Source organism: Pongo abelii, chromosome 12 (genome assembly GCF_028885655.2).
Source record: "Pongo abelii isolate AG06213 chromosome 12, NHGRI_mPonAbe1-v2.0_pri, whole genome shotgun sequence".
Taxonomy (NCBI): domain Eukaryota; kingdom Metazoa; phylum Chordata; class Mammalia; order Primates; family Hominidae; genus Pongo; species Pongo abelii.
In genome coordinates this window covers 43,088,355-43,115,984 of record NC_071997.2, presented here as the reverse complement: position 1 = coordinate 43,115,984, position 27,630 = coordinate 43,088,355, and the positions used below count along the sequence as shown (strand labels likewise).

Sequence of the window (27,630 nt, the reverse complement as noted above, 5' to 3'; positions counted from 1 at the left end):
AAGACCACGGCGAAACCCCATCTCTACTAAAAATACAAAAAATTAGCCAGGCGCAGTGGCGGGCGCCTGTAGTCCCAGCTACTGGGGAGGCTGAGGCAGGAGAATGGCGTGAACCCAGGAGGCGGAGCTTGCAGTGAGCCGAGATTACGCCAATGCACTCCAGCCTGGGCCACAGAGCGAGACTCCATCTCAAAAAAATAAACAAATAAAATAAAATAAAATAATAAAGTGAGGTCAGGCACGGCGGCTCAGGCGTATAATCCCAGCACTTTGACAGGCTGAGGCGAGTGGATTCAAGAGTTCAAGACCAGTCTGATCAAGAGTTCGAGACCAGCCTGGCCAACGTGGTGAAGCCCGCTCTCTACTAAAAGTACAAAAATTAGCCAGGCATGGTGGCACACGCCTGTAATCCCAGCTACTCGGGAGGCTGAGGCAGGAGAGTCACTTGAACCCGGGAGGCAGAGGTTGCAGTGAGCCAAGATCGCACCGTTGCACTTCAGCCTGGGCAGCAAGAGCAAAACTCTGTCCCAAAACAAAACAAAACAAAAAAATAAAGGGTACAATTTTATGATAATTTATATTTGCATACTTTTTTTTCAAAGTGCTCCCTCATCTAAATATTATTTTAGTAACAACACTAATTGACTAGGTCATTTTTAAAAGCATATTTTAGGGCTTTGTCAGTTGATTATTCGAGTAATTCTCTTTAGATGTGACAATTTGTTCTTTATTTTTATTTTCTCCTCTTTCATTGTTCACTGGACAATCTCTTTTGGTTCCTGATTTGTTAGTGGTTTTCCATGTGATTTGTGAGGTCTTTCAGCATCACTTTCACAGACCTTAAGAAATCGTATGTTTTTTGACAGGATTTGTAATTACACTATTCTGTTAGCTTCTGTTGTGCTTCTCCTGCATTGTGTATTGTTCATGAGCCTCAAGAGGCAGTGAGAAGTCACCAGCAAAGACCCTGACCCGTCTGTGTTAGGTGGAGAGGGTGCTTAAGTGAAACCTAATGTTATTCATCTGTTTATCAGGGAACGTTTTCATATTATGATGACTCCTGCTTACCGGTTCAACTTCCTGTGTCACTTGGATAACGAATGCTTAAATAACTAGAATACGTGATTTTGATGTTGTGGGGGAAGCAGAAGAGTCAGGTAAAGATTGGACTGAGTGACATCTGAGAGTCTTAGTGCTGGACTCGGAGGTTCTGAGTCGGCTGGGGGTCACCCGGGCCTGTTCACACTGGGTCATAGGTCACCACTCAGTCTCCTTGTCATCCAGGCTGCTAGGTGGGGGAAGGGAGAGGCTGAGGACCACCTCCTGAACTACCCCAGCTGCTGCCATTACTAGAGCCCACCTAGCTTCCTGTTCTCAGCCCATCCTTACAGGTTTCTTGGCTCCAGATCTAGGAGTGGAGGCTAGAGCCAGAGCTGGGAGGTGGGGAAGGAGCGAGGAGGTATAGGAGGACCACAGGACAAGTGAGGGAGACAATCCCATGTGCCTTGCATTGGAGAAAAAATTCCTGGGGGCCTCACAGGGACACGCCTGCCACCTGAGGTGAGATAAACTTGGAACATGGCTGTGCTTTACCTGAGAAAGCGCAGGGCCCCAGACATGGAGACCTTGCATGAATACCTTCCTCTCGGGGTTCTGCTGGTCCCAGGCCAGGCTAAGTCAGTCTGGCTGTGACTCTGTCTCTTCCCTGAGTGAGGGCCTGGGTCCAGCTCCTCCAGGCCCCACCATTCAAGGCCCTGAGCTCAGGGCACCCTTGCCACAGCTAACCTGCATGGACTGTACCATTAGGTCCATGACATGAACCACTGCTGGTTCCTGCTAGTCCTATTAGCATGATTCACATTCACCCAATTAGAAAACAAAACACCTTTTTCAGTGTAGAGATCCCAGGGGCTGATAGTCTTGAGGCAGCATTCTGGGACAAGTGGACATCTAGGTTGGTTTCTCAGTTGGCCTATTCCTACCTCTGGTCACAGTTCTGGGGTTACACAATCCTATGTTGGGCCCCAAGATCCATTCCCTTGGTCCCCATCAAACCTCCACTTGATGAGATCCGAGCCAGTGCCCCAGGCCTAGGTTCTTTGGTGAATGCCTCCCAGATACCTCCTCAAATTCAAAGCAGTCCATAATCCCCACATCACAAGCTCTGACCTTGCACTTGCCTGGCCTGCCAGCATGGCTCCCGTTTTTCTGGGAAGGCACACGCCTTTGCTCAGCTTCCCTGGACACCTCCTCCCCTTCCTTCTCTCCTGGTCTCCAGCTGTGGATGCTTCTTTTAAAGCCCTGCACCAGCACACTCAGATCTCGCCTCCACGTCTATAACTATCTGCTGTTTTGTTTCTGATGCTTCTGAACCTTACGGTCTTTCTCAAAACTCTTCCTGGTACCCACTCATATAATCCTTGCTTAATAAATATGAGTATGTTTAATTCTAATGTGCATTTCTCACCCTCCATCCAGACTAGAATATTCTTAAATGCATCCATAATTAGGAGCATGAGAGCCAGTTAGTCTGAGACTTACTGTTCTGCAGAAGTCAGGCGAATGTCAGGCTGGACGTCTCCAGTCTCTGCAGGCCTGGCTGTTCCTTCACTCTTTACTTCCTCGCCTGGTTTTGGGGCCTCCCCTGCCTCCTCTTTCTTCAAGAAACTTGGCTCTTCCCCATCCGTCTCCAAGAGTGAAGACTGTGAAGCGTCTAGTGTCCACTTGGGCAAAATGCCTGAGCTGTGGTGTTGAAGCTGCGGGCTGCCCTCCTGGGACGATGCAGGACTGGGCCTGGGACCAGGGCCTCTGCTCTCAGATTCTGGGCTGCTAGGCTCTGGAGAAGAAGCTGGGCTCCTCCAGGGGCAGGGGGCCAAGGTGCAGGGAAGAGATTCCTGGGGGTACCCAGCCTCCCTCTCATCTGAGGAAGAACATGAAGTGAAGCGGGCACAGGGCAGGAGGCAGGAGAACGGCTTGGGCACCACCTCCAGAGGCTCCCTCCCTGGGGCTCCTCCCCGGGAGCCTGGCAGCATGCCCTGTCCTCCCTCAGGCAGTGACCTCTCCCACTTGCAGAGGCAGCAGACAGCGGGCTCCCAGGACTCAAGCCTCCAGGCAACTAAGGGCTCAGGACCTTTGCTAAACCATTAAGACCCAGAGGTAAGAAATGCTGGGCCTTTTGTATGTTTCCTTCATTTAATTTTAAAGAGGCAGGATTTAACCCCAAGTCTGTCTGGCTTAAACACAATATAATGGGACTCATTAATGGCAACCATGGGTCCAAGAATGATCTTTGTCCCCACTCCAAATTCCAAATCCTCCCAGGACCCAATTTCCCAAACCCCCTTATTAGGGCTCACCTCTGTCCTGGGAGTTAAGAGTCACCTGGGGCCAAAAACGACCTCCTCTCTGCCAGCTCTCAGGGCTGAGAGAGGCCTGTTGAGAGAGGAAAAGGCATTCCCATGAGCCCAGGAGACACAGAGAGGTGGATGGGGGAGAGGCCAGGCAGGGAGAAGGGGAAAGGAGGGGAGGGGAAGGATGCCGTGAGTAGGCAGAAGTCCCTCCGTCCTCCTCCCACCCAGGCTGGAGCCTCAGTTCAGAAGGGGAGTCCTGGATGTGAGAAGCCCCACATCCTAGGATTTTTGGTGCTAGGCCCTGGAAATAAACGGGCTCATATTCCTCCTCCAAAGATGGAGAAAGTAAGACCCAGAAAGGGGAAGTGACTTGCCCAAGGTTGCACAGGATGTGCAGCAGGGCCAAGATCAGATCCAACACATCCTGATTCCCAGGTCAATGCTTCGTCCACACACGGTGCTGCAGATGGAGCAGGACCAAGCCTATCTCCCTGAGAAGTCTAGAGAGAGACAGAGGAGAGAAGGAGAGGAGAGGTGACTAGAGGAAAATTGCTCCCAGGGCCTTTCTCAAATCCCATGAAGCCTCCTCCCTTCACAGTCTGCCCAGATGGCCCTGCCTCAGGTGGTGCCAGCCCAAGGAGGGGCTGTGTTTTAGGGAGGGTGATATCCCCAGGCACTGGGCTGGGTGGGCTCTCCCTTCCCAGACAGGAGCCAACCTGCAACTTATAGCGTTCCCAGGCTTCCCTCTGAGAAGTTAGTGCTTAGAGCAAGAAAGTCCATGGAGGGCGCAGTGGCTCAGTTAATCCCAGCACTCTGGGAGGCCCAGGTGGGTGGAACACCTGAGGTCAGGAGTTCAAGACCAGCCTGGCCAACATGGTGAAAGCTATCTCTACTAAAAATACAAAAATTAGCTGGGTGGAGTGGCACACACCTGTAATCCTATCTACTTGGGAGCCTGAGGCAGGTGAATCGCTTGAACCTAGGAGGTGGAGGGTCAGCCGAGATGGCACCACTGCACTCCAGCCTGGGCAACATAGCAAGACTCCATCTCAAAAAAAAAAAAAAAAAAAGTCCTGAGAAAATGGACCTCCACAGACACAGCCCTAACTGCCCCACATTGGGGGCCCTGGCCCATGGTGGCGGGGACTCCCATCAGTACCCAGGAGCTTCTCTGATCTTGGGGCTCCAGTGACAGAGCTGCTCTGGGTAATAGAGCTGCTCTGGGTAATAGCTCTTCATTGTTCTCAGGGAATTGAGAGATTAGAAAATTACAGCCACACTCTACCATATTCAGTCTCCTTATCTCTTAAGGAGAGGTCTCCCTGGGAAAACTGTGCTCCCTATTGTCTCACAGAGCATGACCCCATCCTTAGTTGATATTAAGAATCTCCGCCATTGTCATGTGGGCCTGATCTATTCACACTGGATGGGGGAAGAATGACAGATGGTGAGCTAAAAGTAACAACATGCTGAAATCTGTCAAGAAGAGAGAGGACTGGACTTTTGAAATAGGCATCTCTCTGTTAGGGGCAGAGGTCACCCTTGCAGGCTGAGCGCTGCCCTGTTGGTTGGGAATGTCTTGGAGGTGGGAGGGGAAGAATCTGAGAATAGCCTGGAACATGCTGCAATTGGAGGAGCTGTTTGTTCTCCAAACGTATCTAGGCATAGCCCCTTGGAGCTGGTGAGATGGAGACATTTGTGGACTTAATTATCAGCTGACATCAGCTGACATCATGGCATTGATAAAATGTCCTATCATTCTGAAGACAACACTGGTCCTGATTTTCTGCTCTATTAACCTGCTATCTACCGATGCAAGTTATCCCCAAAGCTCTTAGCGTCAGAAAAGAATGTTCTGGGCCTAGTGACCCCCGAGGAAGACCCTCCCTTCTGTGTTCCCAGCACAGCCCCGGTTGGTTCCCAAGATTGGGCTTACCTCACTCTCTCCGTGACCAGGAGGTGTTGCAGGAGCCCCCTCAGCGGCAGCCACTGAGGCCCAGACAATGGAGTGTGGTTTATAGACGGGCACAGGGAATGGAGGGGTGCGATGCCCACTGATAGCAGCGCCATCCCCCAAATCTGGCTCACTTTCCAGCTCCCACAGCACTGTGTCTTCTGGGAGGGGAGGTTCCAGAGTAGCTGGGCTCTCAGGTCCAGTCCTCACACCTGCATGGGAGTCTGAAGCCCCCCAGGAAAAGCACTCTCCAGAAGCACTGTTCTCTGAGCAAGGACTCCCCAGGAAGAGGGGGTTGCTGAAGAACATGCTCTCCTCCTCAGCTCCCCACTGTGGGGAAGAGTCCGGGGTTCCCTCTCTCAGCCATGCCTGGCCCTCCCCCTCAGGCTCGCTGCTGTCTTCCCCTGAGTCTTCATTCTCAGGTGGGCTGGAGTGCAGGCCCGTGTCCCCGGGGAGGTCCACAGGGGGCGTGGGGAGACAGCATTTCAGCCCAGCCTTGAGCCCTTCCGTCTTCTCCAGCTCCTCCTCCAGGTCTAGGACACACATCTGGGCCTGCAGGATGCCTGCCCAGAACACTACCTGCGTGGACGTGCTCCGGTTCTGCTGTGGGCTCCCCGGTAGATGGCTGTTCACTTGTGACCCTGGTGATGCTGTGCTCTGCCTGTGCTCCCCCTGGGCAGAGCAGCTCCCCAGGTGTGTGAGCTCCACACCGGAGCCCCAGGGAGGAGCATCTTGTCTGGTAGATTCAGGAGGGTCGGTGGCCCAGGTTTGCTCCTCGCAAGGCTCCGGCCCGTCCTGATGGACCCAGCTCCCCAGGTGTGTGAGCTCCACACCGGAGCCCCAGGGAGGAACATTTTGTCTGGTAGGTTCAGGAGGGTCAGTGGCCCAGGTTTGCTCCTCGAAAGGCTCCGGTGGATCCTCATGGCTGCACGTTTCCCTCGGGCACTCTCCTGGGTGGAGCTCCAGGCTGTCTCCCAAGTACAGGTTGAGAATTTCCATGGGCTGGGGGTGGTCAGAGAGTCTGTAGTCACCCATCATCCACCGAGCAAAAGCTGTGCAGGAGTCCCCTGGAGCATCTGCTTTCACGGTCTCACTGTGTGGACTAGGGGGAGCACTGGCCGCTGGGGTAACTGGGAATCCATATCTACCCTGGAAATGCCCAAAGCAAGTGCAGGTTAGGGAAGGGCTGTCAGCCTCTGGAGGCACGTATGTAGATAGATGTGTTTGGAGTGTCTTCCCCATCTATGCCTGCTGCTCCTTAGCACTGCCCTCCACAGCCCTGCCGGGAGTAAGGAGCGTACCACATACTCCATCTGACCCCACAATCTCTAAACTTGCACCAGGGGAGCACCCGCCCCAAAGACACCCATCTGTTGGCTGAAGATAGCCCATATGGCTTAGCTGAAAAGAACAAACTGGCCAAATCAGATCCTTCTCTTGGGCATTTGGATTGGAGAGTGTGGAGACCGAGGTGGTTGGCAGCAGGAACAGAAGGCGGAAATGCCTCTAGGTATCAAGGAAGCAGCTGCAAACCACAAAGGACATGTAAACCAAAGCATGTGGGAGCCAAACAGACACAGACTGGAGGTGAGGAGAATGCAACAGACTCGTGGAAGAAGCAGGCACCCACGACACGAAGGCCACAGCCTGCCTTACTTCCACTTTCCAAGGCTCCTATCCTTGGGGCCTTACCCTGTTCACCAGGCTGGCTGGCAGGCTGCTTCTTGGTCCTTGTAAGCTGTTGACAGCTTGGAATTTGGCCCAGGTGGAAGCAGCAAGGGGCTCTCTGCTTAACTCAGCCCAAGCCCTCATGAAGGGGAGGATGCTTCAGCCCTGCTGCCCACCACCCAGCAGACCGCCTGGTGCATGGAGAGGAGATCTCTGCCTTCTAGGGAGGAAGAGGCTGGGATGTGGCAGCCATGTCTGTCTGGAGCTGCCTCACATTTGCCGAGAGCTGCTGTGTGCACAGCCTACACTAACGCTCTGGGTGGGCCCTTAACAGATGAGCCCAGGAACCTCGCAGGGTGTTTTCTAGAAGCATGCATCTCCATCCCCTGCATGCAGCCCATCACTTAAATGGCTCTCAGAGCAGCCCCGCTTCCTCAGAACAGCTGGCTTGTTTTGATCCAAAGCACACTGTGAAGCTTGTAACTTGTTTGTGTCATGGTGCTGGCTCTCCACAAAGTGGAAGTACAAGATCAAGTACACAGATCCTTATGGCATGTCGTAAGCACTCCCCTGGCAGCTGTCTTTTTTTTTTTTTTTTTTGAAAGAGTCTTGCTCTGTCACCCGGGCTGGAGTGTAGCGGCACAATCTTGGCTCACTGCAACCTTTGCCGCCTGGGTTCAAGCGATTCTTCTGCCTCAGCCTCCCGAGTAGCTAGAATTATAGGCGTCCACCACCATGCCCTGCTAATTTTTTTTTTTTTTTTGTATTTCTAGTAGAAATGGGGTTTCACCATGTTAGCCAGGCTGGTCTTGAACTCCTGACCTCAAGTGATCTGCCCACCTTGGCCTCCCAAAGTGGTGAGATTATAGGTGTGAGCCACTGCACCCAGCAGCTGTCTTTTCTTATTTTCCCTTTGCCTCATTTTCTTCACCCACAGATTTCTATCTTGAAGGCTTAGAATATTTTGGGGAGCAAGACTATTAACAAACACACACATGCTCCCAGTTTATAACCATGTGTGACTTCCAGATACCCAAGAACAACAGCCCCTTCCACATGCAGTTAACCAAGCCTGTCCCCACCCACCACTCCCCGAAACTCGCACCTGAAAGATGAGCAGTCCCCTGCGTGTCCCTGTTTAACAGATGAGGAAGCCTTAGCCTGAGTCTGACTTCATGACTCACAGCCGGTGACAGGGGTCGGACTCCGACCCCAGACCATCCACCTTCCAGTCTGCAGCTCTCTCTGCCCTTTCCCTGCTCCAGGATGAAGAGAGTGAGCCCAGGTGGCCTCGTCCAGGTCTCCAGACCTCACACTGAGGTCCTCCCACAGGCAGGCTGTAGGACAGGAGGTTGATTGGCATGCAGGGCCCTAACCAGCACACATAACAAACCCATGGGGGTCAGCTCCTCCCTGCCCAGCACTAGAGAACATAAGCTGAATCAATAGCCAAATGGACTGCAGCTCAAACCCTCGTCCTGCCACATACAATTGAGTGGATGAGCCTGGAAAGTTCCTTAGCATCTGGGAGCCCCACTGCAGAGGGGAGCTAGGGTTAACGGAGGTGATTCGCGCGGCCTTCAGCCAAGGCTTGGCCCACTGTTAGACAATCAGTAAGTGGTAACCCTCAGCGCTCTCTCACGAAGGTCAGGGGGTCCAGCTGTTATTCAAGGTCACCTACAAAACATCGCTTTGCCCCATGCCTTTTTTCTGGAGGGCACCTGAGAGAAGGAAGGAGGGCCAGTATGCATTTCAGTTTCTTATTCACCTTGAAAGTATCCTTTTTCTAAAAGTGCCTCCAAAAGGAAATCTCTTTCTGGGTTTTTACCCCTCCGTCTGACCCAACCCCTGCATTCCTGTTTTGGAATGACAAGAATCTAGACTTGCTGGATGACGGCCTCAGGATTCTGATGTTTCAGCCCACCAGGAATGGCCCCTGACCGGCCTTCAGGGCCCTTCCACCTGTTAGTTATGGCAGCCTCCCCAACAGGCTGACTTCCTGAAAGGAGAGGCCCTTTCTTAAGTTTAATCTTGTACTTGATGCTCTGAATCAAATGGACCAGATTTGGTCTCGTCAGAGATGTTTGAACCAGAGTGGCTCCATCTTGAATAGGGGCTGGGTAAAATAAGGCTGAGACCTACCTACTGGGCTGCATTCCTGGGAAGCTAGGCGTTCTAAGTCACAGGATGAGATAAGAGGTCAGCTCAAGATACGGGTATCCTTAATCCAGCAGCCCAAGCTGCTGCTCTGCCTATGGAGTAACCATTCTTTTATTCTTTTACTTTGCTAATAAACTTGCCCTCATTTTATGGATTCATCTTGAATTCTTTCTTGCACGAGATCCAAGAACCCTCTCTTGGGGTCTGGATTGGAATCCCTTTCCATTAACAGTCTTGCCTTTCATTCTTCTCCTATGGATCCAGCCTTCACTCATCATTCTAGGTTCTGCCTCTCCACCTCCCACCACTACCTCCAGATAACAGGCAGAGGATTTGTATGGTTTACTCCTTAAGTCCATACCTCTCTCTGTTCCCCATGCAGCTGCCCATTGTCCACCCTCAGTGCTCTCTGGGCAAGAAGCCTGAGACGGTTCTACTTCTAAGGCAGAAGGGATGAGGAGCCTCAGGATCTATTGTCTACACTAGGGAAAACACCCTGGACCCCAAATCTCCCTCCCCAAACCTGCCTGGTGGAGAGCAACCAAGTGTGAGCAAGGAGGTGACTCACCCCACCACATCCCACTGTGCCTCCTGAAGACACCAGCCCATGGGGTTTAATAAATGACTAGGAAGACATGTTTATTTAGAGATAGAGGGGAAAGCTGGGGAGAAGCACCTGGTTTACAGGTACCAGAACATAGGACATCCCTAGCTCTACTCAACTTCCTCCCTTCCCAGACCCCAAAGCCACCCTCCAGGTCTCTGTGAAGTCCTGGTCTTTGGTCCCAGATAGTTCTCCTGCCATGCAAAAGCCCTGATCCCTTCTCTTGTTCTCATTCACCCAACCCCACACATTGTACCTGAATGAGTGCCAGCCTCATGGCCCTATGGGCCCCAGAGCATTTTGCCAGCATAACGCCAACTCACCTTCTCTCACCATCAGTCAACTCACTTGGCAAGAAACGTTCTCGTGCCAATATGGGAATGGGAGTGGGAATGCGGGGCTGCGCCTGCTAGAAAGGACATCCTGAATTTTTCATAAGATGAGAGGAAACCCCACTTGTCTCTCTTTGCACATATGTACTTGCAAATAGATATGTATATGTACATAAAGCAGCCCTCTAGGTACATGCTAATGCTGACACTAGATATAAATGAGGATTGGACTTGCCTTCCCAGAAAAAAATCAGTGTTCCTTGCTGGGTTTTTTCACAGGAAAAAAAATAAATACGAGAGGCTGCAGCAGCTTTCCAAGCAAAGAGAAGAGAGCAGATCTCTGGGGCCTGCAGCACCTGAGGAGCCTGTCAGGGGTGGGGGTGAGGAACTGGTCAGTGGAGGGGAGCCCAAGGCAATGGAGACAGGAAGGGTGGAGACAGATCAGGTATTCAATGGCGACAAGGCACGTAGTTTGACTGGCTACGACATTTTTTTTAAATGGTATCTTGCTCTGTCACCCAGGCTAGAGTGCAGTGGCATGATCTTCGCTCACTGCAACCTCTGACTCTCAGGTTCAAGCTATTCTCCTGTCTCAGCCTCCCAAGTAGCTGGGACTACAGGCACCCGCCATCATGCCTTGCTAAGTTTTGTATTTTTAGTAGAGACGGGGTTTCACCATATTGATCAGGCTGGTCTCAAACTCCTGAGCGCAAGTGATCCACCTGCCTTGGCCTCCCAAAGCGCTGGGATTACAGGCATGAGCCACAGCACCTGGCCAGCTATGACTTTTTAAACCAGTTAAACTCAATGTGACTATACTCTACCCCTCACTTTTACTTTCTGAACTTTTATCCCAGTTTGTAGTTGCCAGTGGGTTTACCTGCATGGTTCTAGTTTGCCTAGAAGGTAAGCACCAAGACGGCAGGTTCTTTATGTTTCCTGTTTGCCACTGTGTCTCAGTATGAAAATACTGAATGGCATAGTCACATTATGTAACTGATTTGTTAACCACTCCCACCCACAAAGCTCTGGGGGCATACTTTAGTTCAACTGGATTCGAAATTTAAAGATCAGCATTGACTTGAGGGGTTTAGTTCAAGTGGATTAGAAACTTAAAGGTTAGCGTTGACGCGAGAGGTTCAGGCCCGCCTGTGATTTGAGCTGGGGTGTGAACCCAGGTTACAGCTCTCTTAAGCATCACTCTCTCCTCCTGCCCACTGATCAATTCTCTTGGACATTCCTGAATTCACCTGAGTCACTCGAACTCGTGCAGCGCCTCCTTGGCTGAGAGTTGGCATTGTAGAACATTTGTGAAAATAAGAGAGGGGATGGCTAGATGAATGGACAGACAAATGGAGAGACACACTGATGGGATGGATCCTCAGAACTCTCCCTCCATAACAACCAGGCCAGAAGACTGGGGAGACCAAGGCTTGGAGAAGAGAATTAGCATCATTATAACATGAAGGCTTCCCCATGGGAGCCAGTCTGCCCATGACCAATCACCTCATCCTCCCCTCTCCAGGAAGCCCAGTGCTCCAAGGGCAGTGCTCCCCCAGAGGCAGGTCCCTACCGGGTCAGCAGCCAAAATGTCCCTATGGGTCTTGGCTCCCAGGCAGCAACCTGAACAGAAAGGAGGACCCATTCTATTGTCTTGTTTGTGCTCTCCACTTGTGGAGGGGGCACTGTGTAACTGTGTGTTTAAAAGATGTCTTCCTTTTTTTTTTTTTAATTGCTCTTGCCTGAATGGAAACGTAGGATGACCTAAAAGGTGAAGTCACCTCCTAAGGCCAAAAAGGCAGTCCTACCGGTCACCCAGGTGAGGGCGGTCTGATCTCGGAAGGGTGGAAGATGGAACTAGCCTTTGATCCCTGAGGTAGCATGGCACCCTCTAGGCAGAGGCAGGCCAGAAACTGGGTAGCAGAGCCCAGGTCTTACGCATCTAAAATTTTCTTGGTTTACTTGTGTTTTTCCACCCCTGGTGTTTAGTAAAATCTCTCTTGAAATCTCCTGTCTGTTATCCCAACCAGAACGAAAGCAGAAGGAAAGGAATTCACAGCAAAAGAATCGCCACCTGTCCCATCAGTTGAGTTCTGTTACCTCTACATTAAAGTGGCCCTTCATTTTTTCTGAGCACTGAGGTAGCTCTGAAAGTTTAAGGAGGGTTCAGAGGGAAGGGAGCAGGGAGGGAGCCGAGGTGGGGAAGACAAAGCATGCTCCACTCTGCTGCCAACCAGCCACTCTTCTTGAGCACAGCTGACTACATTTCAGAGAATCTTCACCACGGTGGGGAGGGGGTGTATGTTTCTCATGGAGAATACTGCAGGGGCTAAGCCTTGTGTCCCTCTTATGGGAGGTGAAGGACACAGAAAGCAGTGGCTGGGGGACTAGAAGGCAGAGTCCCTCCCACCTGCCCCACCCCCGGCTTCAAGGCAATTTCTTTTTGACCCAAGGGGGCAGGAAGGAACCCAGCTGACACCTGGCACCCGGACGGTGCTTTCTAACAGTGAGTTTATTTTTCACCCTCAGCCTGGCATTGTGGCCTTGTACTCTAGCTGAAGAACCGGGAGACCGGGCACAGAGGCTGGGGTATGAGCCTGCCCTGAGTAGGAAGGTGATGGCCTCGGGTGCCCTGCACTGACCACCCTCCTTTGCCCACTTCAGGCCTTGCACTGACCACCCTCCTTTGCCCACTTCAGGGTCATAGTGAAGAACGCACAACAGAATCCCATCCTAACTCTACAGCTGACAAGCCATGTGGCTCTGGGTGAAAAACTCCACCTAGTTCCTTTCCTGTAAAATATGGAACTAAGACCCAATAAAGCTATACTTCACAGGTTTGTTGTCAAGTTGGAATGGGTCTGAGTGCTGGGCCTGGCCCTTGGTGGGTGCTCAGGAAATACCGTGTCCTGCTCAGTTTAACTTTGTTGTTTTGCTGTCCATCTAGAGAAGCCAAAATTAACAAAAACAAACAAATAGCCCTTCTAGTCAGGCTCAGCTCTCGGCCTCCTCAAGGAGTCAGCCCTGAGCCTTCATCCAGAGGGTGCCTGTCTCTGTTTCCCTTTTTGAGCTTCCAGACTCAGCAAGCAAACACTCCCTCCTTTTATCCTGGAAATGTTTTCCCTCCCATGGAAAAAGTATGAAGGCTTCTGGCTGGTCCAAGGACTTAGGAGGTGACCTGTCCTGTCCCTCTGCAGCCCAGGAAGCGGCCAGATTACAGATGTTGCTGCAGGCAGGAACCATGAGTGGAACTCCCTGGCCTGGAGCTGCAGGACAGAGGCCTCTGTCTGAACCTGGGGTCTGAAGCACCGTGAGAGAGATGACTCGAGAAGGCCCCACATCCTGCCCACACAGAAAGAGCCATCATGCAAATTTGCGCACACACACACACAGAGGGAGAGACAGAGAGAGAGAGAGAGAAAGAGAGAGAGAAGACAGTGCTACTGAAGGCCTGTGGTGAGGCAAGCAGAGGCTCAGGAAGGGAGCAGAGGATGGCGGTCTGAGGTAGGCAGAGTATCCAGGGGAGACATCACAGGGATAGGGATAGAGTGCCAAAGGGGACTCAGGACAGCTGCTGCCTGGGGAGGACAAAGACCCCTAGGGAGCTGGGGCCAGACTGGGCCTCTCCTCCCTGGGTCCTCTCACCCCACATCCCTCACCCCTTCTGTGGGTCTCTCCCACTTCCCCAACAAAGAGCTCAGCAGCCCGTGTTCTGATCTCCATGCTAGGTGGTTCCTTGTCTGTAGGAGGAGGGGACCATGGGATGCTCTAGAGTCCTAGGCAGCTGGGAGACAGGCCTGCTTGGGGCCCACTTTTTAAAGCTGGGCCAAGGTCCAATGAACGGAGGAGTATTTATCATCAGCTGATGACAGGCCACCCTTCCCTGCATTCTAGCAGAAGAGTGACTTCAACTGTGGGATTTTAGGCCCTGGAATAAGAGGGGAATGGCGGTGTCAGGGGACTTTCCCTCCATGCAGCTACCTTCACTATAACAATAATGACTACAGTGGGCCTTAGTGTCCTACACAAGTGCACTTTGAGAGTTCAGTGGTTCCTGTTGCCCATCAGGACAACAGGCCTAGGCCAGAGCTAAACCAGTAAGGAGGGTCCCCTTACCTCTCCTCGAGCTTCTCCAGGATGGTCCTAGAAGGCAAGATGAAGCTGGGAGTCCCCTGATGGCCAAGTTGACTCTGAGCTCCTGCAGCAATCACACCCAGAGCCGCCCCCACCCCAAATCCAGGCCTTCCAGACTCCCTCTCTCCAGAGTCTAGGGTCGAGGATCACTTGGGGCCTTTGGCCACAAAAGTCCCCACTGGTTACTAAGCCAGAGCAGTCACTGGGGATGCAGTGACACTCACAAGAGGACTAGCAAGGAGCTTCCTTCACCCTTCACTATTGTGGACCTCCAGGGGCTCTGCGGGGAGCCAGGGAAGGGAAACAACAGGGGTCCGTGGGGCCAGGGCAGGGAATCAGAGAAGGGTCAGATGAGGAGGGGCAGGCTGAGAGAGGAGGGAGACGGGACGCAGAACAGGAAGGGGGAGGGAGGGGCCTAGCCTAGCCCAGGATCATGGCAGGTGCACACGGCACTGCCAGAGCCCTCGCCTCTCCCCTGCCCACCTGCCCTAGCCCCTGCCACAAGGACCTACATGTGACTCTCCACATTCCCTGCTCCCACAGGTTCCACCAGCCCCACCCTAGGCAGACCCACTTAGCTCACCTCCAAAGGACCCAAGAATGGATGGCTTGGCCTGGGCTCCCCAAGAGCACTTCCTGGCTCACGGTCGGCTTGCCCAGTGAATGTGGCTGTGACGGCTGGAGCTTCCGACTTCCGCTCCTCCTCACCACAACACACACCCCTCCTGCTCCCCGCCGCCTCCCCAGGGTTCCCTAGCTGCTCAACACCTCACACTTCCTGCCCACAAGATAAGAGCCTCTCCTCCTAGGCCCAGCGCCTCCAGCTCCCTTCCCCATGCCCCTGCTCCTTGGAGGCCCCCACCCTGCACACCAGCCTAGAAAGAACCTGCCGTGGTGGAACTGGCCTCTCCCTGCCATGCAGGGGCCTGGGATTGAAAGGGGAAGGGGCCGAGGCCTGGTTGGTAAGCAGGCCCCACCTCCTTCCTCCCTGCGGTTCTGCCCCAGGTTCTCAGTCTTGCTCTGGCTCTCGGTCCCCTGCAGGGCACCCAGTGAGAGACAGGAGGGCCCTAAGTTGGGCAATTTCTGCTTTTTAAACAAATGACATTTCAATTTTTGTGTGACTATGTCTCATGTCACTGGTAATAATGCAAGTGATACAGTTGCCTTTTAGTTACAAAGTGTCTTCCAATAGCACCTCAATCCCTCCTCACACCTACTTGATGAAGCATTAATAACCCCATCATACAGATCTGGATATGGCGGCAAGCTCAGAGATGCTAAGCCACTGCCCAGGGTTGCACAGCTGGAAAATCACAAAGCTGGGGTTAGAATACAGAGCCTGTGACTATATGAACCAATGGACCTCCATTCCCCATGGCTGAATTCCCAACACATGTCCTCAGGACACAGGCCACAGTGTCCATAAGTGTAAGTGAGGCTGGTGGGGAGCGCACTCACCATGCCATTCTCCTCCCTCCACACAATCTACTTCCTCAGCATCAATGACCATCAACTCCTCTGCTGAGGCTCCACCACTCCCACCCTCCCTGAACTCTCGTCTTCATGATTCCAGCTGACCCAGAGACTCCCTCACTTGCATTTCCACACAGCAGTGTGGACCAGCCACCCCGACCCAGAGTTGAGAGGGTCGGGCTCTAACTCACCTACAGCTGCACCCCTCCCCGCAGGATGCAGAGTTCACAGGAACATACCAACATGGATCCCGTGCACCCTGCTTCTCCACCACACTCTGAGTGCCCCAGATCCTGAGATTCTCCACTTCTGGGGCCCAAATGGCCTCCTCCCCATGTGGGCACACTGCACCGCTGCCCTATGCAGCCCGAGACTGGGTGGAGCGCTGGCAAGAGTCCTGATAGCAGAGACAGGAGCAGGTAGAGAGAGCTCAAACCTTTGGGCAGGTCACCCACCCACATGCACGTGTGATACAGAGCAGGGTGGGGAAGAGAAGGAGAGGTGGAGCTGCGGCATGGGCCAAAGGCTAGGGTGGGCTGTGCTGTGGCAGCAACATTCAGAGGTGGCTAAGAATCCTCCTTCAAACCTGGACCTCCAGGCCACGATGAAAGTGGGAGGTAGGAGAATTAGGAGAATAGACACTTTTTTTTTTGAGACCGAGTTTCGCTCTTGTTGCCCAGGCTGGAGTACAGTGATGAAATCTAGGCTCACCACAACCTCCACCTCCCAGGTTCAAGTGATTTTCTTGCCTCAGACTCCCAAGTAGCTGGGATTACAGGCATGTGCCACCATGCCCGACTAATTTTGTATTTTTAGTAGAGACGGGGGTTTCTCCATGTTGGCGAGGCTGGTCTCGAACTCCCAACCTCAGGTGATCCGCCCGCCTCGGCCTCCCATAGTGCTAGATTACAGGCATGAGCCACCGTGCTCGGCAGGACACCTTTTTATATGACAGTTTGTGAGCTTTAGTCTTAACTTTCATGTATTTGGACATATCAGACGGGGTCCTCCACTCTCCACTTCCTGGGGCTGGCAAATGTTGGTGACATGCTTATCTCACCAGCACTTCAAACTCAATGTTTATAAAGCAAACCTGGTTCCTTCTCTTCTCCAAACTCTTCTTCCTCATATATTTCAGCTTTTACAACTCTCTCTCTCCATCAAGCTGGGTAAGTCAGAAACCTGAAGTCACCAAGACCTCAATGCAAACCCTCCACTCCGGGCCCCAGCCTCTAGGGGTGCCTCCAGAACATGGCCAAGGCTCAAAGTCAGCACCTGCTCCGTGCAGGCTCTATGCTGCAAGCTGCTGACCTATCAGGAATAAAACACATAACCGCTGTGGAAGCTGAAGCAACTCCATCTTGGAAGCTAACCTGCCACATTGACTTAACTGAGTGACCCCAGTTCCAAGGCAGGGCCTCTACAATTTCCAGTTTATCTATTGTTTCCTGTGTAAGAGCAGACACTTACTTTTAAGTCCGTAAGTGCTACTCGTAGGTCAAACAACCTTGATGATATCACACTTCAATTGTCTTACAAATCCCATCTGAACCGCCCCTACCCTATGGTATATGAGCCCTGGGTTTGGGTGCTAATGCAGGGATCCACCATCTCATCTCATTGCCGCCTGAGACACCTACATGGCTTCTGTTGGAAAGTCCCCTAGCTTTCTCAGCCTCTTTCTTCAACTTCTCAGCTTCCTCGGACTTTGGGGTAGGTTTGCATAGGCCTGTCTACTGCAGAACAACTCCTGTTCTCAGGGAGCTTCCAGTCTACTGACAGAGAAAGAAAATAAACAATCGGACTCATGAATCAAACTTTATCATAAATTGTGAGGAATGCCTGGGAAGAAGCAAAGAGAAATAAGAGAGCAGCGAGGGTTAGCACACTGCCATGGGAATTCGGGAAGACCTCTGAAGCTGCACCATGTCCTGGTGAGGAGGGTCCAGTATGGAAGAGCATTTTTGGCTTCTAATTCCTTCCCTGAGGTGGGAAATGTCTCCACATTTCCAGGGAATAGAAAGCAAGCCAGTGTGGTGTAGCACAGTCCCAGGGGCCCAGGGGGTGTGGGAAAAGATGGGGCCAGGAGGGGCAGGGCCAGATCCCACAGGCACCCCAGTGGCAAGACAGGGTGCATTTTTTTTTTTTTTGAGACAGTCTCACTCTGTCACCCAGGCTGGGATGCAGTGGCATGATCTCAGCTCACTGCAACCTCTGCCTCCCAGGTTCAAGCAATTCTCTTGCCTCTGCCTCCCAAGGAGCTGGGATTACAGGCATCTGCCACCACATCTGGCTAATTTTTGTATTTTTAGTAGAGACAGGGTTTCATCACGTTGGCCAAGCTGGTCTCAAACTCCTGACCTCAAGTGATCCACTCGCCTTGGCCTCCCAAAGTGCTGGGATTACAAGCATGAGCCACCATGTCCGGCCCAGGGTGCATTTTTGTTTGTTTGTTTGTTTGTTTGTTTGTTTTTTGAGATGGAGTCTCACTCTGTCATCCAGGCTGGAATGCAGTGGTGCAATCTCAGCTCACTGCAACCTCCACCTCCCGAGTTCAAGCGATTCTCCTGCCTCAGCCTCTGGAGTAGCTGGGACTACAGGCGCCCGCCACCATGTCCAGCTAATTTTTTGTATTTTTAGTAGAGACGGGGTTTCACCATGTTAGCCAGGATAGTCTTGATCTCCTGACCTCATGATCCGCCCGCCTTGGTCTCCCAAAGTGCTGGGATTACAGGCGTGAGCCACCACGCCTGGCCTTGTTTGTTTGTGTGTTTTTAAGATGGAGTCTTGCTTTGTCTCCCAGGCTGAAGTGCAATGGCGAGATCTTGGTTCACTGCAACCTTCACCTCCTGAGTTAAACCGATTCTACTGCCTCAGCCTCTCGAGTAGCTGGGATTACTAATGTATGCCACCACACCCAGCTCGTTTTTGTATTTTTAGTAGAGATGGGGTTTCACCATGTTGGCCAGGCTGGGTCTTGAACTCCTGCCCTCAGGTGATCCACCCACCTTGGCCTCCCAAAGTGCTGAGATTACAGGCGTGAGCCACCACACCCGACCCCCAGGGTGCATTTTTAAAGCAGAGAAATGACAGGTCAAAGAGTATTTGTGTATTTACTTTTAAGATCATCCATCTGCTATATGGAGAATAGATGGATCTGTCTGCTGTATGGAGAAGAGATGGTAGAGGCTACGTAAGTTCAAGGAGACCAGTCAGGAGGCTCTGTGAGAGTCCAGGCAATGGGGACAGTGGCTTGGCTGGGGCAGTCACGGCAGAGAAGAGAGGCCTAGGGCTGGGAATGCATATGGGGGATGATTATAGAACCTGCTCTTTCATTACATTCGAGGGGTCAAGATGGGAGGGGAAGTCATAGGCAACTTCCAGATTTCTGACTTAAGCAACCAGATGGGTGGTAATAATGGCATTTGCTGAAATAAGAAAGAACTGGGAGATGAGGCTCAGGGGAGAAAATCCAGAGTTTAACTTTTATTTATTTATTATTCATTTATTTATTTATTTATTTTGAGATGGAGTTTCACTCTTGTTGCCCAGGTTGAAGTGCAATGGTGCTATCTCAGCTCACTGCAACCTCCGCCTCCTGAGTTCAAGTGATTCTCCTGCCTCAGCCTCCCGAGTAGCTGGGTTTACAGGCATGCGCCACCACGCATTTTGTATTTTTAGTAGAGACAAGGTTTCTCCAAGTTCATCAGGCTGGTCTTGAACTCTCGACCTCAGGTGACCTGCCCACCTTGGGCTCCCAAAGTGCTGGGATTACAGGCATGAGCCACCACGCCCGGCCCAGAGTTTAATTTTTAAAGATTGGATTTGAACTACCTGTGAGATATTTCAAGTAGGCAACTGAAAAACGCACCTGGAGCCCATCCGAGCTTGGAGAGAGAAGGTGGTGCCTACCTGGGATGGGAGGGGACAGGTCTGCAAAGGAGACTGAAAAGGGACTGTCACAAAGGTGAAAGAAGCAAGGGGAGAGCCATGTTGTCACGGAAGACAAGAGGCGGTTACTTCAGATGGAGGAAGAGGTTGGCTTGGTTGATTGCTGCTGAAAAGTGGAGGAAGATTAGAAGTGAAAGTGATCTATATTGAATGTGGCCAGAGGTTATGGACAAGTGGGGTTGGCAGCAGATGTGGAGGCAGAAGCCAGGAGACCAAGAGGTGAAGTGTCACCTCCTCAAGTCCAGGCTCTGCCCCCTCCAGTCCAGACTTCCTGGTAATCCATGGTTTCCTGAGGCTGAAAGGGAGCCACCAGTGATCTTCCCCCTTCCCCAAGTCCAGGCCCTGCCCCTTGGCTTAGTTATGGGTTCCCATCCTCCCCTTGACCGTGAACTTCTCCAGGGCAAGGACTGGCCCATGTGCATTACAGCAGAGTGCCTGGCTCACAATTGCTCCACAGCCATTTGATGAATGAATAAAGGTTGCTCAGCCTCTCTTCAAGACTGTACTAAGGGGAATTGGACCTGCCTCTCCCCATTCCTTCCACGCAGTGGGTCTTGCATATATACGGTGTGTGTGTGTCTGTGTGTGTGTGTGTGTGTGTGTGTGTGTTTGTTGGGAGTTCCCTCCCCAGCCTTTCCTCCTCCCCAAGGCACAGAGGACACACAACACAGCAGACACACAGCACAGCCAGGAAGCTCTCCTGCCTCCCTCAAGGTAAGCTGCTTCCTGTTTGCCTGCAGAAGAAGCTGCTCAGCACAGGTGGCTTCTCCACACTGAGCACAGACCAGGGAGTGGAGCCCACCTTCCAGGAGAGGGGCCCTGGGGATTTCAGCACACAGCCCCTCCTGGGAGGCGAGGGGAGAGAGGAGAGAGGCCACCAATGAAAGAAATGGCACCTGACATAAACCCCATGACACGTTCCTGAGGACCCCAATGTGTTGACACTTACCAGGTCCTCTCCACGCATCATCTCTAGTTCCTGGGGGTCTGGGGTCAGGGTGAGGGACTTTATTATCTCCAGGCTACAGACCAGATGAGGAGACAGAGGGTCCGCAGTCACTTGGGCTTGCACAGGCAGGAAATGGTAAGGCTGGGATTGGACTTAGGCCTGTGGAACCTTCCCAATGCACTTTCTGCTGTACCCCGTTACCACTGCATGCTGCAGAAATGAAAACCCAGGTGGGGAGCAGGGCTTCTTCCCAAATGAACAGAGCTAGACGGGGTAAGCCTGACTCAGATCTCCCAGCTGGAAGTTCAGGAAAACCCTTGTGCTAACGGAGCTGAAATATTGTCCTGGGGCAGGGTGAGAGAGGAGGACTGAAGCATCCAAATGGGCTCCAAATTAGTCTCCATAAAAGTCCTATACTTTAGAGAAGGCTGAGAGTGAGGCGGCCATATGCTCTTTTCTCCAGAAAAGGCCCGGTTCCCTCCCAGCTGTCTGACCTCCACAAACCTCGGCCCTGGAGAAGGGCAGACAGAACACCTGCCTCTCCATCCATTCCTCTGCCTGGTTGGATGTTTACAGTCCCACTGGCCAGCTCAGCTGTGGGCTCCCAGGATCAGAGCAGGTAGGTAGGGCTGGGCCAGGGCTTCCAATGACTGGGCACGTGGCAGGGGCCAAAGGTGCCTCTCCTTGCTGCCTGTGACCTTAGAGTGGGAAGGAGAAGTCTCCTAGAGGCAGGGAAAAGAGGAAAGGAAGAACAGCCCAGCCCAGTGCTGACATCACCAACCTCTGAGCGCATGTGTGCGCTGGTGCTGCCCCGGGTGTTCTGGAGAAGGGCAGGAAGTGATTATAAAAGTGAATGACAAGCCTCCATCTCCGCACTTGTTTGCCCAATCCCGTACTGATGCAGTGACCTTGGGAGGCTGTCCTTACCCACCCGTGGCCAGTCAAATGAAGCACACCCAGTGTCTGTGGACAGATGGCCAGGGACGGGGCCACCCAGGTCACAGCTCCCTGGCTCTCCTCTGCCCCAGCACAAAAGCTCGGCTCAGACTCTCTCTCTCAAGGTCCTTCTCCTGGGCTCTCTCCCAGCTCTTTTTTAGATAAGCCCACTTGTTGTAGGTCTGTCCTTTTCACATGAGCAGTGAGTTGGGCACTGTAGTTATTCATCCTCTCTCCCCCAGCCCCCTTGGCACCAGAAGGCACCCACAAAACATCTGCTGAAACACATGTGCATGCAGTTACTTATAATGGCAAAAATGCTCACAACCTCAATATCCACAATAGAGAATGAGATAAATGAATAGATTACTGGGTAACCATATAGCCATATGGTGAACCTAGGCAACCTTTAGCCATTTTGTTTTTAAAGAGTATCTAATGAAATGGAAAGATGCTCATAGAATTTTGTTAAATAAGAAAACTATTTATAATTTCACTACGGTCCCAAGTTGTTTTTTGTTTTGTTTTGTTTGTTTGGATTTTTTGAGATGGAGTGTTGCTCTGTCGCCCAGCCTGGAGTGCAGTGGCACGATCTCGGCTCACTGCAACTTCTGCCTCCCAGGTTCAAGCAATTCTCCTGCCTCAGCCTCCCAAGTAGCTGGGACTACAGGTGCAAGCCACCAGGCTGGGCTAATTTTTTCATTTTTAGTAGAGACGGGGTTTCACCATATTGGTCAGGCTGGTCTCGAACTCCTGACCTCAGGCGATCCACCTGCCTCGGCCTCCCAAAGTGCCAGGATTACAGGCGTGAGCCACTGCGCCCGGCCTATGGTCCCAATTTTTAAAAAACTTGTTTGTGTTTGTGTATTCAGGCAATAAAACATCAAAGCATTGATTGACAGTAGCTATCTGTGCCTGGCAACAGTATACATGATTTCAATTTCTTCATGCTTGTTTCATATGTATTCAGTTTTTAAAAATAAATATACTTTATGTTTGTCATCCATAAAAATAATAAAGTTACTGTTTCTGCCCCCTCCCTTTCCACTACTGAGTTAGATACATGGCCTTGAACTTTAACTATCTAACAAGCCAGCTACTACTTTTGTTGGCTCCCATGTACATGTGAATAAAACATTTTTCTTCTGTTAATCTGGCTTTTGTTAGTTTAATTTGCAGGTCCCAGTCCCTAAATCTAAGAAGGAAGAGGAAAAGGGTTATTTCCTCCCCTACCTAGGGTTAGGATAAAGCACCTACCCCTAGATTACCTTCTCCATGAACCCACAAATCTGAGGCTATGTTTGCCTACATGGATATGTGGTACACATACTAAACATTAATAGTTAAGCATTTATTTGAATATGCACTAGAATAAGATACAGTGTAGCAAACCTGTGATTTAGGGACACAGTAAAGTAGAAAATATCTACTTTATGTTGTTAAGTATACGTATTCACAGAAAAATATTAAATGTTATTTAATAATATAATAAATATAAATAAATATCAAAACTCTCATCTCAAAAATTATAGTAGGGATATGTAAATGAGCAGACACTTTGTGCAGCTGGATCTGACCTTTGCAGCATTTTCTCCTTTGGAGAAAGAGCTGAAAGTCTTCCTTATAATGCTCATTAGCCCTGATTGGCCACCAATCACTGAATACGAATTCAAGCGGGTATGATTTGCAGAAAAGCAAAGCTCTGGCATTAAACAGAGAATAGGTATGCTCTCACAAAGTGAAGGAGGAAGACAAACTCAGAGCAGGACATTTCCTGGGCCTTGTAAAGGGTCACGTATTCCCCTGGGGAGGCTCATGCTTAACCCTGCCCATAGCAACAAAGCCGTGAGCTTCGCAGTGCCCTCTGCAGCAGCAGGAGCAGACCCACGCTCTATCCATTGTCATCTTCAGAAGACAAAAGGGACGGCTGGTTTGGCAGCTCCTAGCAGGAAGAGCGCTGGGGGCTCAGAGCTCATACCCCAGGAGGAGAGCCCGCACACCTAAGCTTCCTGGGGCCATTTCGCTCCTCTCTGATTCAATACATCTATGCATCCTCCAAGGCCGCACTGAGAGCTCCGGAAAGGCAGAGTCCACTCGTTGGGCCTTATTGTATATACCCACCTCCCATCCCTCCCCTGCCCAGGCTCCACAGCAGCACAGAGTCCATGCCAAGAGGATAATTTCCAGAGGTTGTCAAGCCAGGAAAGGGCAGAGTTCAAAAGGGCACCACATATTATTGTCAGCTCCTCCCTGTAAACCTGCCCCATGCTCTGTTCCTGATGGGCATCTCTCGCCCTCACATTCTTCTGTGAGGACCTCACCCAGTCCCACATGTTAACCTTCCACCTACTCACTAAAGGCTCACAATTCCCTCTCTAGCCCAGTGTCTTAATTACCAGCAGGAGTCTTCTAGCTGGATGTAGAGCAGAGCATCAGACTTCGCAGCCTGCTCACATGCCCATAAGCATCCTTCCCATCCCATGCCCATGCCTGCCCCTCCCAGGACCTGTCTAGACTGGCATCACATCCACCAGCTTCCCAAGTTAGAAACCTTGGCACCAGCCCAGGCCCCTCTTCCCTCATGGCTTTGGTACCCAGTCCTGCTGGATCCTCCTCCCCTGCAGGTCCCTGGGCTCCACCAGCTCACAGAGCGCCTCCTCGCTTTTCTGGAGGACTGCCGCAATTGGCTGCCTAATTCTCCACTGGGAGATCACTCCTGCCCTAGAAAATCTTTACCTGACACCCTCCTCCCCGATTCCCCAACAGTGCCCCTAACGGCCTCTCTTCCATTGCTTTAGGGAATGTCCAACCCTGTTATCTGAGACCTCTCCAGCCTCTCCTATAACCACACACCACCACACCCTGACCTATGGCCCCAGCAGGCAACGGGTCCTTCCCCAAATGTTCTTGGCATGTTCACACGTCCTCTTGGACAGCTCCATTTCCTTCCCCAGTCCTCTTCATCCTTCGGGCTCACCCCCTAATGCCAATTCTCCATACAACCTTTCTAGACCAATCCAATAGGAATTGACTATTACAATAATTTCATAACTCCAGCTACAGAGTACAATGCAGCAATTAGAAGCAACAAACCAAGAATACACACTGCAGTCAAATAGATCTTTTAAAAAATAGTGCTGGTGGCTGGGTGCGGTGGCTTATGCCTATAATCCCAGCACTTTGGGAGGCCAAGAAGGGTGGATCACGAGGTCAGGCGTTCAAGACCAGCTTGGCCAAGATGGTGAAACCGCATCTCTACTAAAAATACAAAAATCATCCAGGCACAGTGGCAGGCACCTGAATCACAGCTACTCGAGTAGCTGAGGCAGAAGAATCGCTTGAACCTGGGGGGCGGAGGTTGCAGTGAGTCCAGATCACACCACTGCACTCCAGCCTGGGAGACAGAGTGAGACTCCCTCTCAAAAAAACAAAACAAACAAACAAACAAACAAAAACATAGTGCTGATTAGCCAGGGATGGTGGCTCACACCTGTAATCCCAGCACTTTGGGGGGCCGAGGCGGGCGGATCACTTAAGGTCAGGAGTTTGAGACCACCCTAGCCAACATGGTGAAACCCCATCTCTACTAAAAGTACAAAAATTAGCTGAGCGTGTGCACTTGAACCCAGGAGGCGGGGGATGTGGTGAGCCAAGATCGTTGACAGAGCGAGACTCTGTCTCAAAAAAAAAAAAAAAGTAGTGCTAGTTTTAAAAAGCAAGAAAAATTTAATGATTTACAGCACGAAGCAATTGTGACCCCATAAAGACAGGGTCTCATTCTATTGCTGAAGCTCTAGTACAGTGATGCTATAATAACTCTCTGCAGCCTCAAACTCCTGGGCTCAAGTGATCCTCCAGCCTCAGCCTCCCAAGTAGCTAGGAAAATAGGAGTGCACCACCACACCTGGCTAATTTTTTTTATTATTACCTTTTTTTTTTTGGAGAGAAGAGTCTTGCTCTGTTGCCCAGGCTGGTCTTGAAACCCTGGCCTCAGGCAATCCTCCCTCCTTAGCATCCCAAAAGGCTGGGATTGCAGGCATAAACCACTGTGCCCAGCTCCATAGTGCAATTTATGTAGAGTTAAAAATACATGCATATATAAATCAACATCATATATCTTTCTAAAATACATCCAAATCTAAGGATAAACCTATCATAAATATGTCAGAGTAGCTGTTGCTCATGAGGGCAGGGTTAGAGGGTAAGTGTGAGGGGAAATCACTGGAACTAGGAATGAGGGATGAAGAGGAAATGATAGTTCAATAACAACAACAAAAATCCAGTTGAAAACATAGGCCAAGTATATGAACAGTCCACAGAAATACAAATAGCTTGTAAGTCCTGTAACACAACTCACTAGAAAGAAATACCTATTTAAACTATAGCACGATGGCATTTTTTTCATCTGTCAAATTGGGAAGAACAAAAAGTTGATGATACATCAAGTTGGTGGAGCCGAGGGGAAAGCAGCACTCTCCCAAGTACAAAGACATGCATGCCTTCGGAAAGCAGACTGGCAGTAACTTTTAAACCACATTTATGAATTCCTCCTGCTGAAACAGTCACAGAACTGAGATTATATAGGTACAGGTATGCTTAATGTGTTATTGTCCATCACAGCAAACAAACAGAAATGGGGGAAATAGCTTATAAACCCACAGTGCACCAGCTAGATAAATACGGTAGCCCATTCAATGGGATACAGCATCATATACGTACTTAAAAACGATGAAGACGGGGTGTGGTGGCTCATGACTATAATCCCAGCACTCTGGGAGACTGGCCAAGGTGGGAGGATTGCTTGAGGCTAGCAGTTCGAGACCAGCCTGGGCAACATAGTGACACTCCCATCTCTACAAAAATTACAAAATTTAGCCTGGCGTGGTGGCGCCTGCCTGTGGTCCCAGCTACTGGGCAGAGGGTGGGCAGGGCAGGGCACTGAGGCTGGAGGATCGCTTGAGCCCAGGAGGTCGGGCTGCAGTGAGCCATGACTGCACCACTGTACTCCGGCCTGGGTGACAGAGTAAGACCTTGTTTCCAAAAAAAAAAAAAAAAAAGCCGGTCGTGGTGGCTCATGCCTGTAATCCCAGCACTTTGGGAGGCCAAGGTGGGTGGATCACGAGGATGGAGACCATCATGGCCAACATGGTGAAACCCCATCTCTACCAAAAATACAAAAATTAGCTGGTTGTTGTGGTGCATGCCTGTAGTCCCAGCTACTCAGGAGACTGAGGCAGGAGAATCACTTGACCCGGGAGGCGGAGGTAACAGTGAGCCGAGATCACGCCACTGCACTCCAGCATGGCGACAGAGCAAGACTCCATCTCAAAAAAAAAAAAGAAAGAAAGATGAAACCTGTCTATATGTCTTGAAGCAGAATGATTAAGTATATTAAGTTTAAAAAGTGCATACCTAAGTATTGTTTCCTACTATTTATGTTTTAAAAAAAGAAGAAGACAAGGAAGGTATACACACATATATGCTTGTTTACAAATAGAATATGTCGCTCTGAAAGTATTCTCAAGAAATTGCCTCCGAGGAGAATTAGAGATGACAGGACAGGAGAGGGAAGGAGATTTTTCACTGTGTACCTTAAGGGCTGTTTGCATTAATATTTTTAAAAATTTTTTGAATACATGTAAATATTGCCTTTAAAAATATTTTTAAAGAGTGTTAATCTGCGTAAGTTCTATCTTTTTTTTTTTTTTTCTTTTTGAGATGGAGTTTTGCTCTTGTTGCTCAGGCTGGAGTGCAATGGCGCAATCTCAGCTCACCGCAACCTCCGCCTCCCGGGTTCAAGCGATTCTTCTGCCTCAGCCTCCCGAGTAGCTGGGATTACAGACATGCACCACCACGCCCAGCTAATTTTGTATTTTTGGTAGAGACAGGCTGGTCAGGCTGGTCTTGAACTCTTAACCTCAGGTGATCTGCCTGCCTTGGCCTCCCAAAGTGCTGGGATTACAGGCATGAGCCACTGTGCCCGGCCAGTACTATGTTAAAAACATCTTTTTTAAAGAAGGAGAGAAGTAGAATGTGCTCAAACCCAGCAGCTGTCTTCTCTCTAACCATCTGTTGTCATGCACTGTGGACAAAACCTGCCCTCCTGGTCTCATGTAATC

At 50.9% G+C, this 27,630-nt stretch overlaps 1 protein-coding gene across 5 annotated transcripts in view; it reads right to left on the bottom strand.

Annotated features, from left to right (window-relative positions):
* Window positions 1-27,630, bottom strand: part of PSD4 (pleckstrin and Sec7 domain containing 4) — a 46,103-nt gene that overhangs the window by 14,745 nt on the left and 3,728 nt on the right. For 2 of the 5 annotated variants that reach the window (XM_054547945.2, XM_054547946.2), the window contains exons 1-5: window positions 14,786-14,969; window positions 5,287-6,453; window positions 3,725-3,850; window positions 3,357-3,432; window positions 2,542-2,920 (exon numbers count right to left, since the gene is read on the bottom strand). In XM_054547945.2, coding sequence (XP_054403920.1) covers window positions 2,542-2,920; window positions 3,357-3,432; window positions 3,725-3,850; window positions 5,287-6,342 — 1,637 coding nt within the window. In that variant the 5' untranslated portion in view covers window positions 6,343-6,453; window positions 14,786-14,969. Of the gene's footprint in view, window positions 1-2,541; window positions 2,921-3,356; window positions 3,433-3,724; window positions 3,851-5,286; window positions 6,454-14,785; window positions 14,972-27,630 lie in introns of those variants that run through there. The other 3 variants (XM_054547944.2, XM_054547943.2, XM_063713566.1) reach the window with 3 other exon arrangements.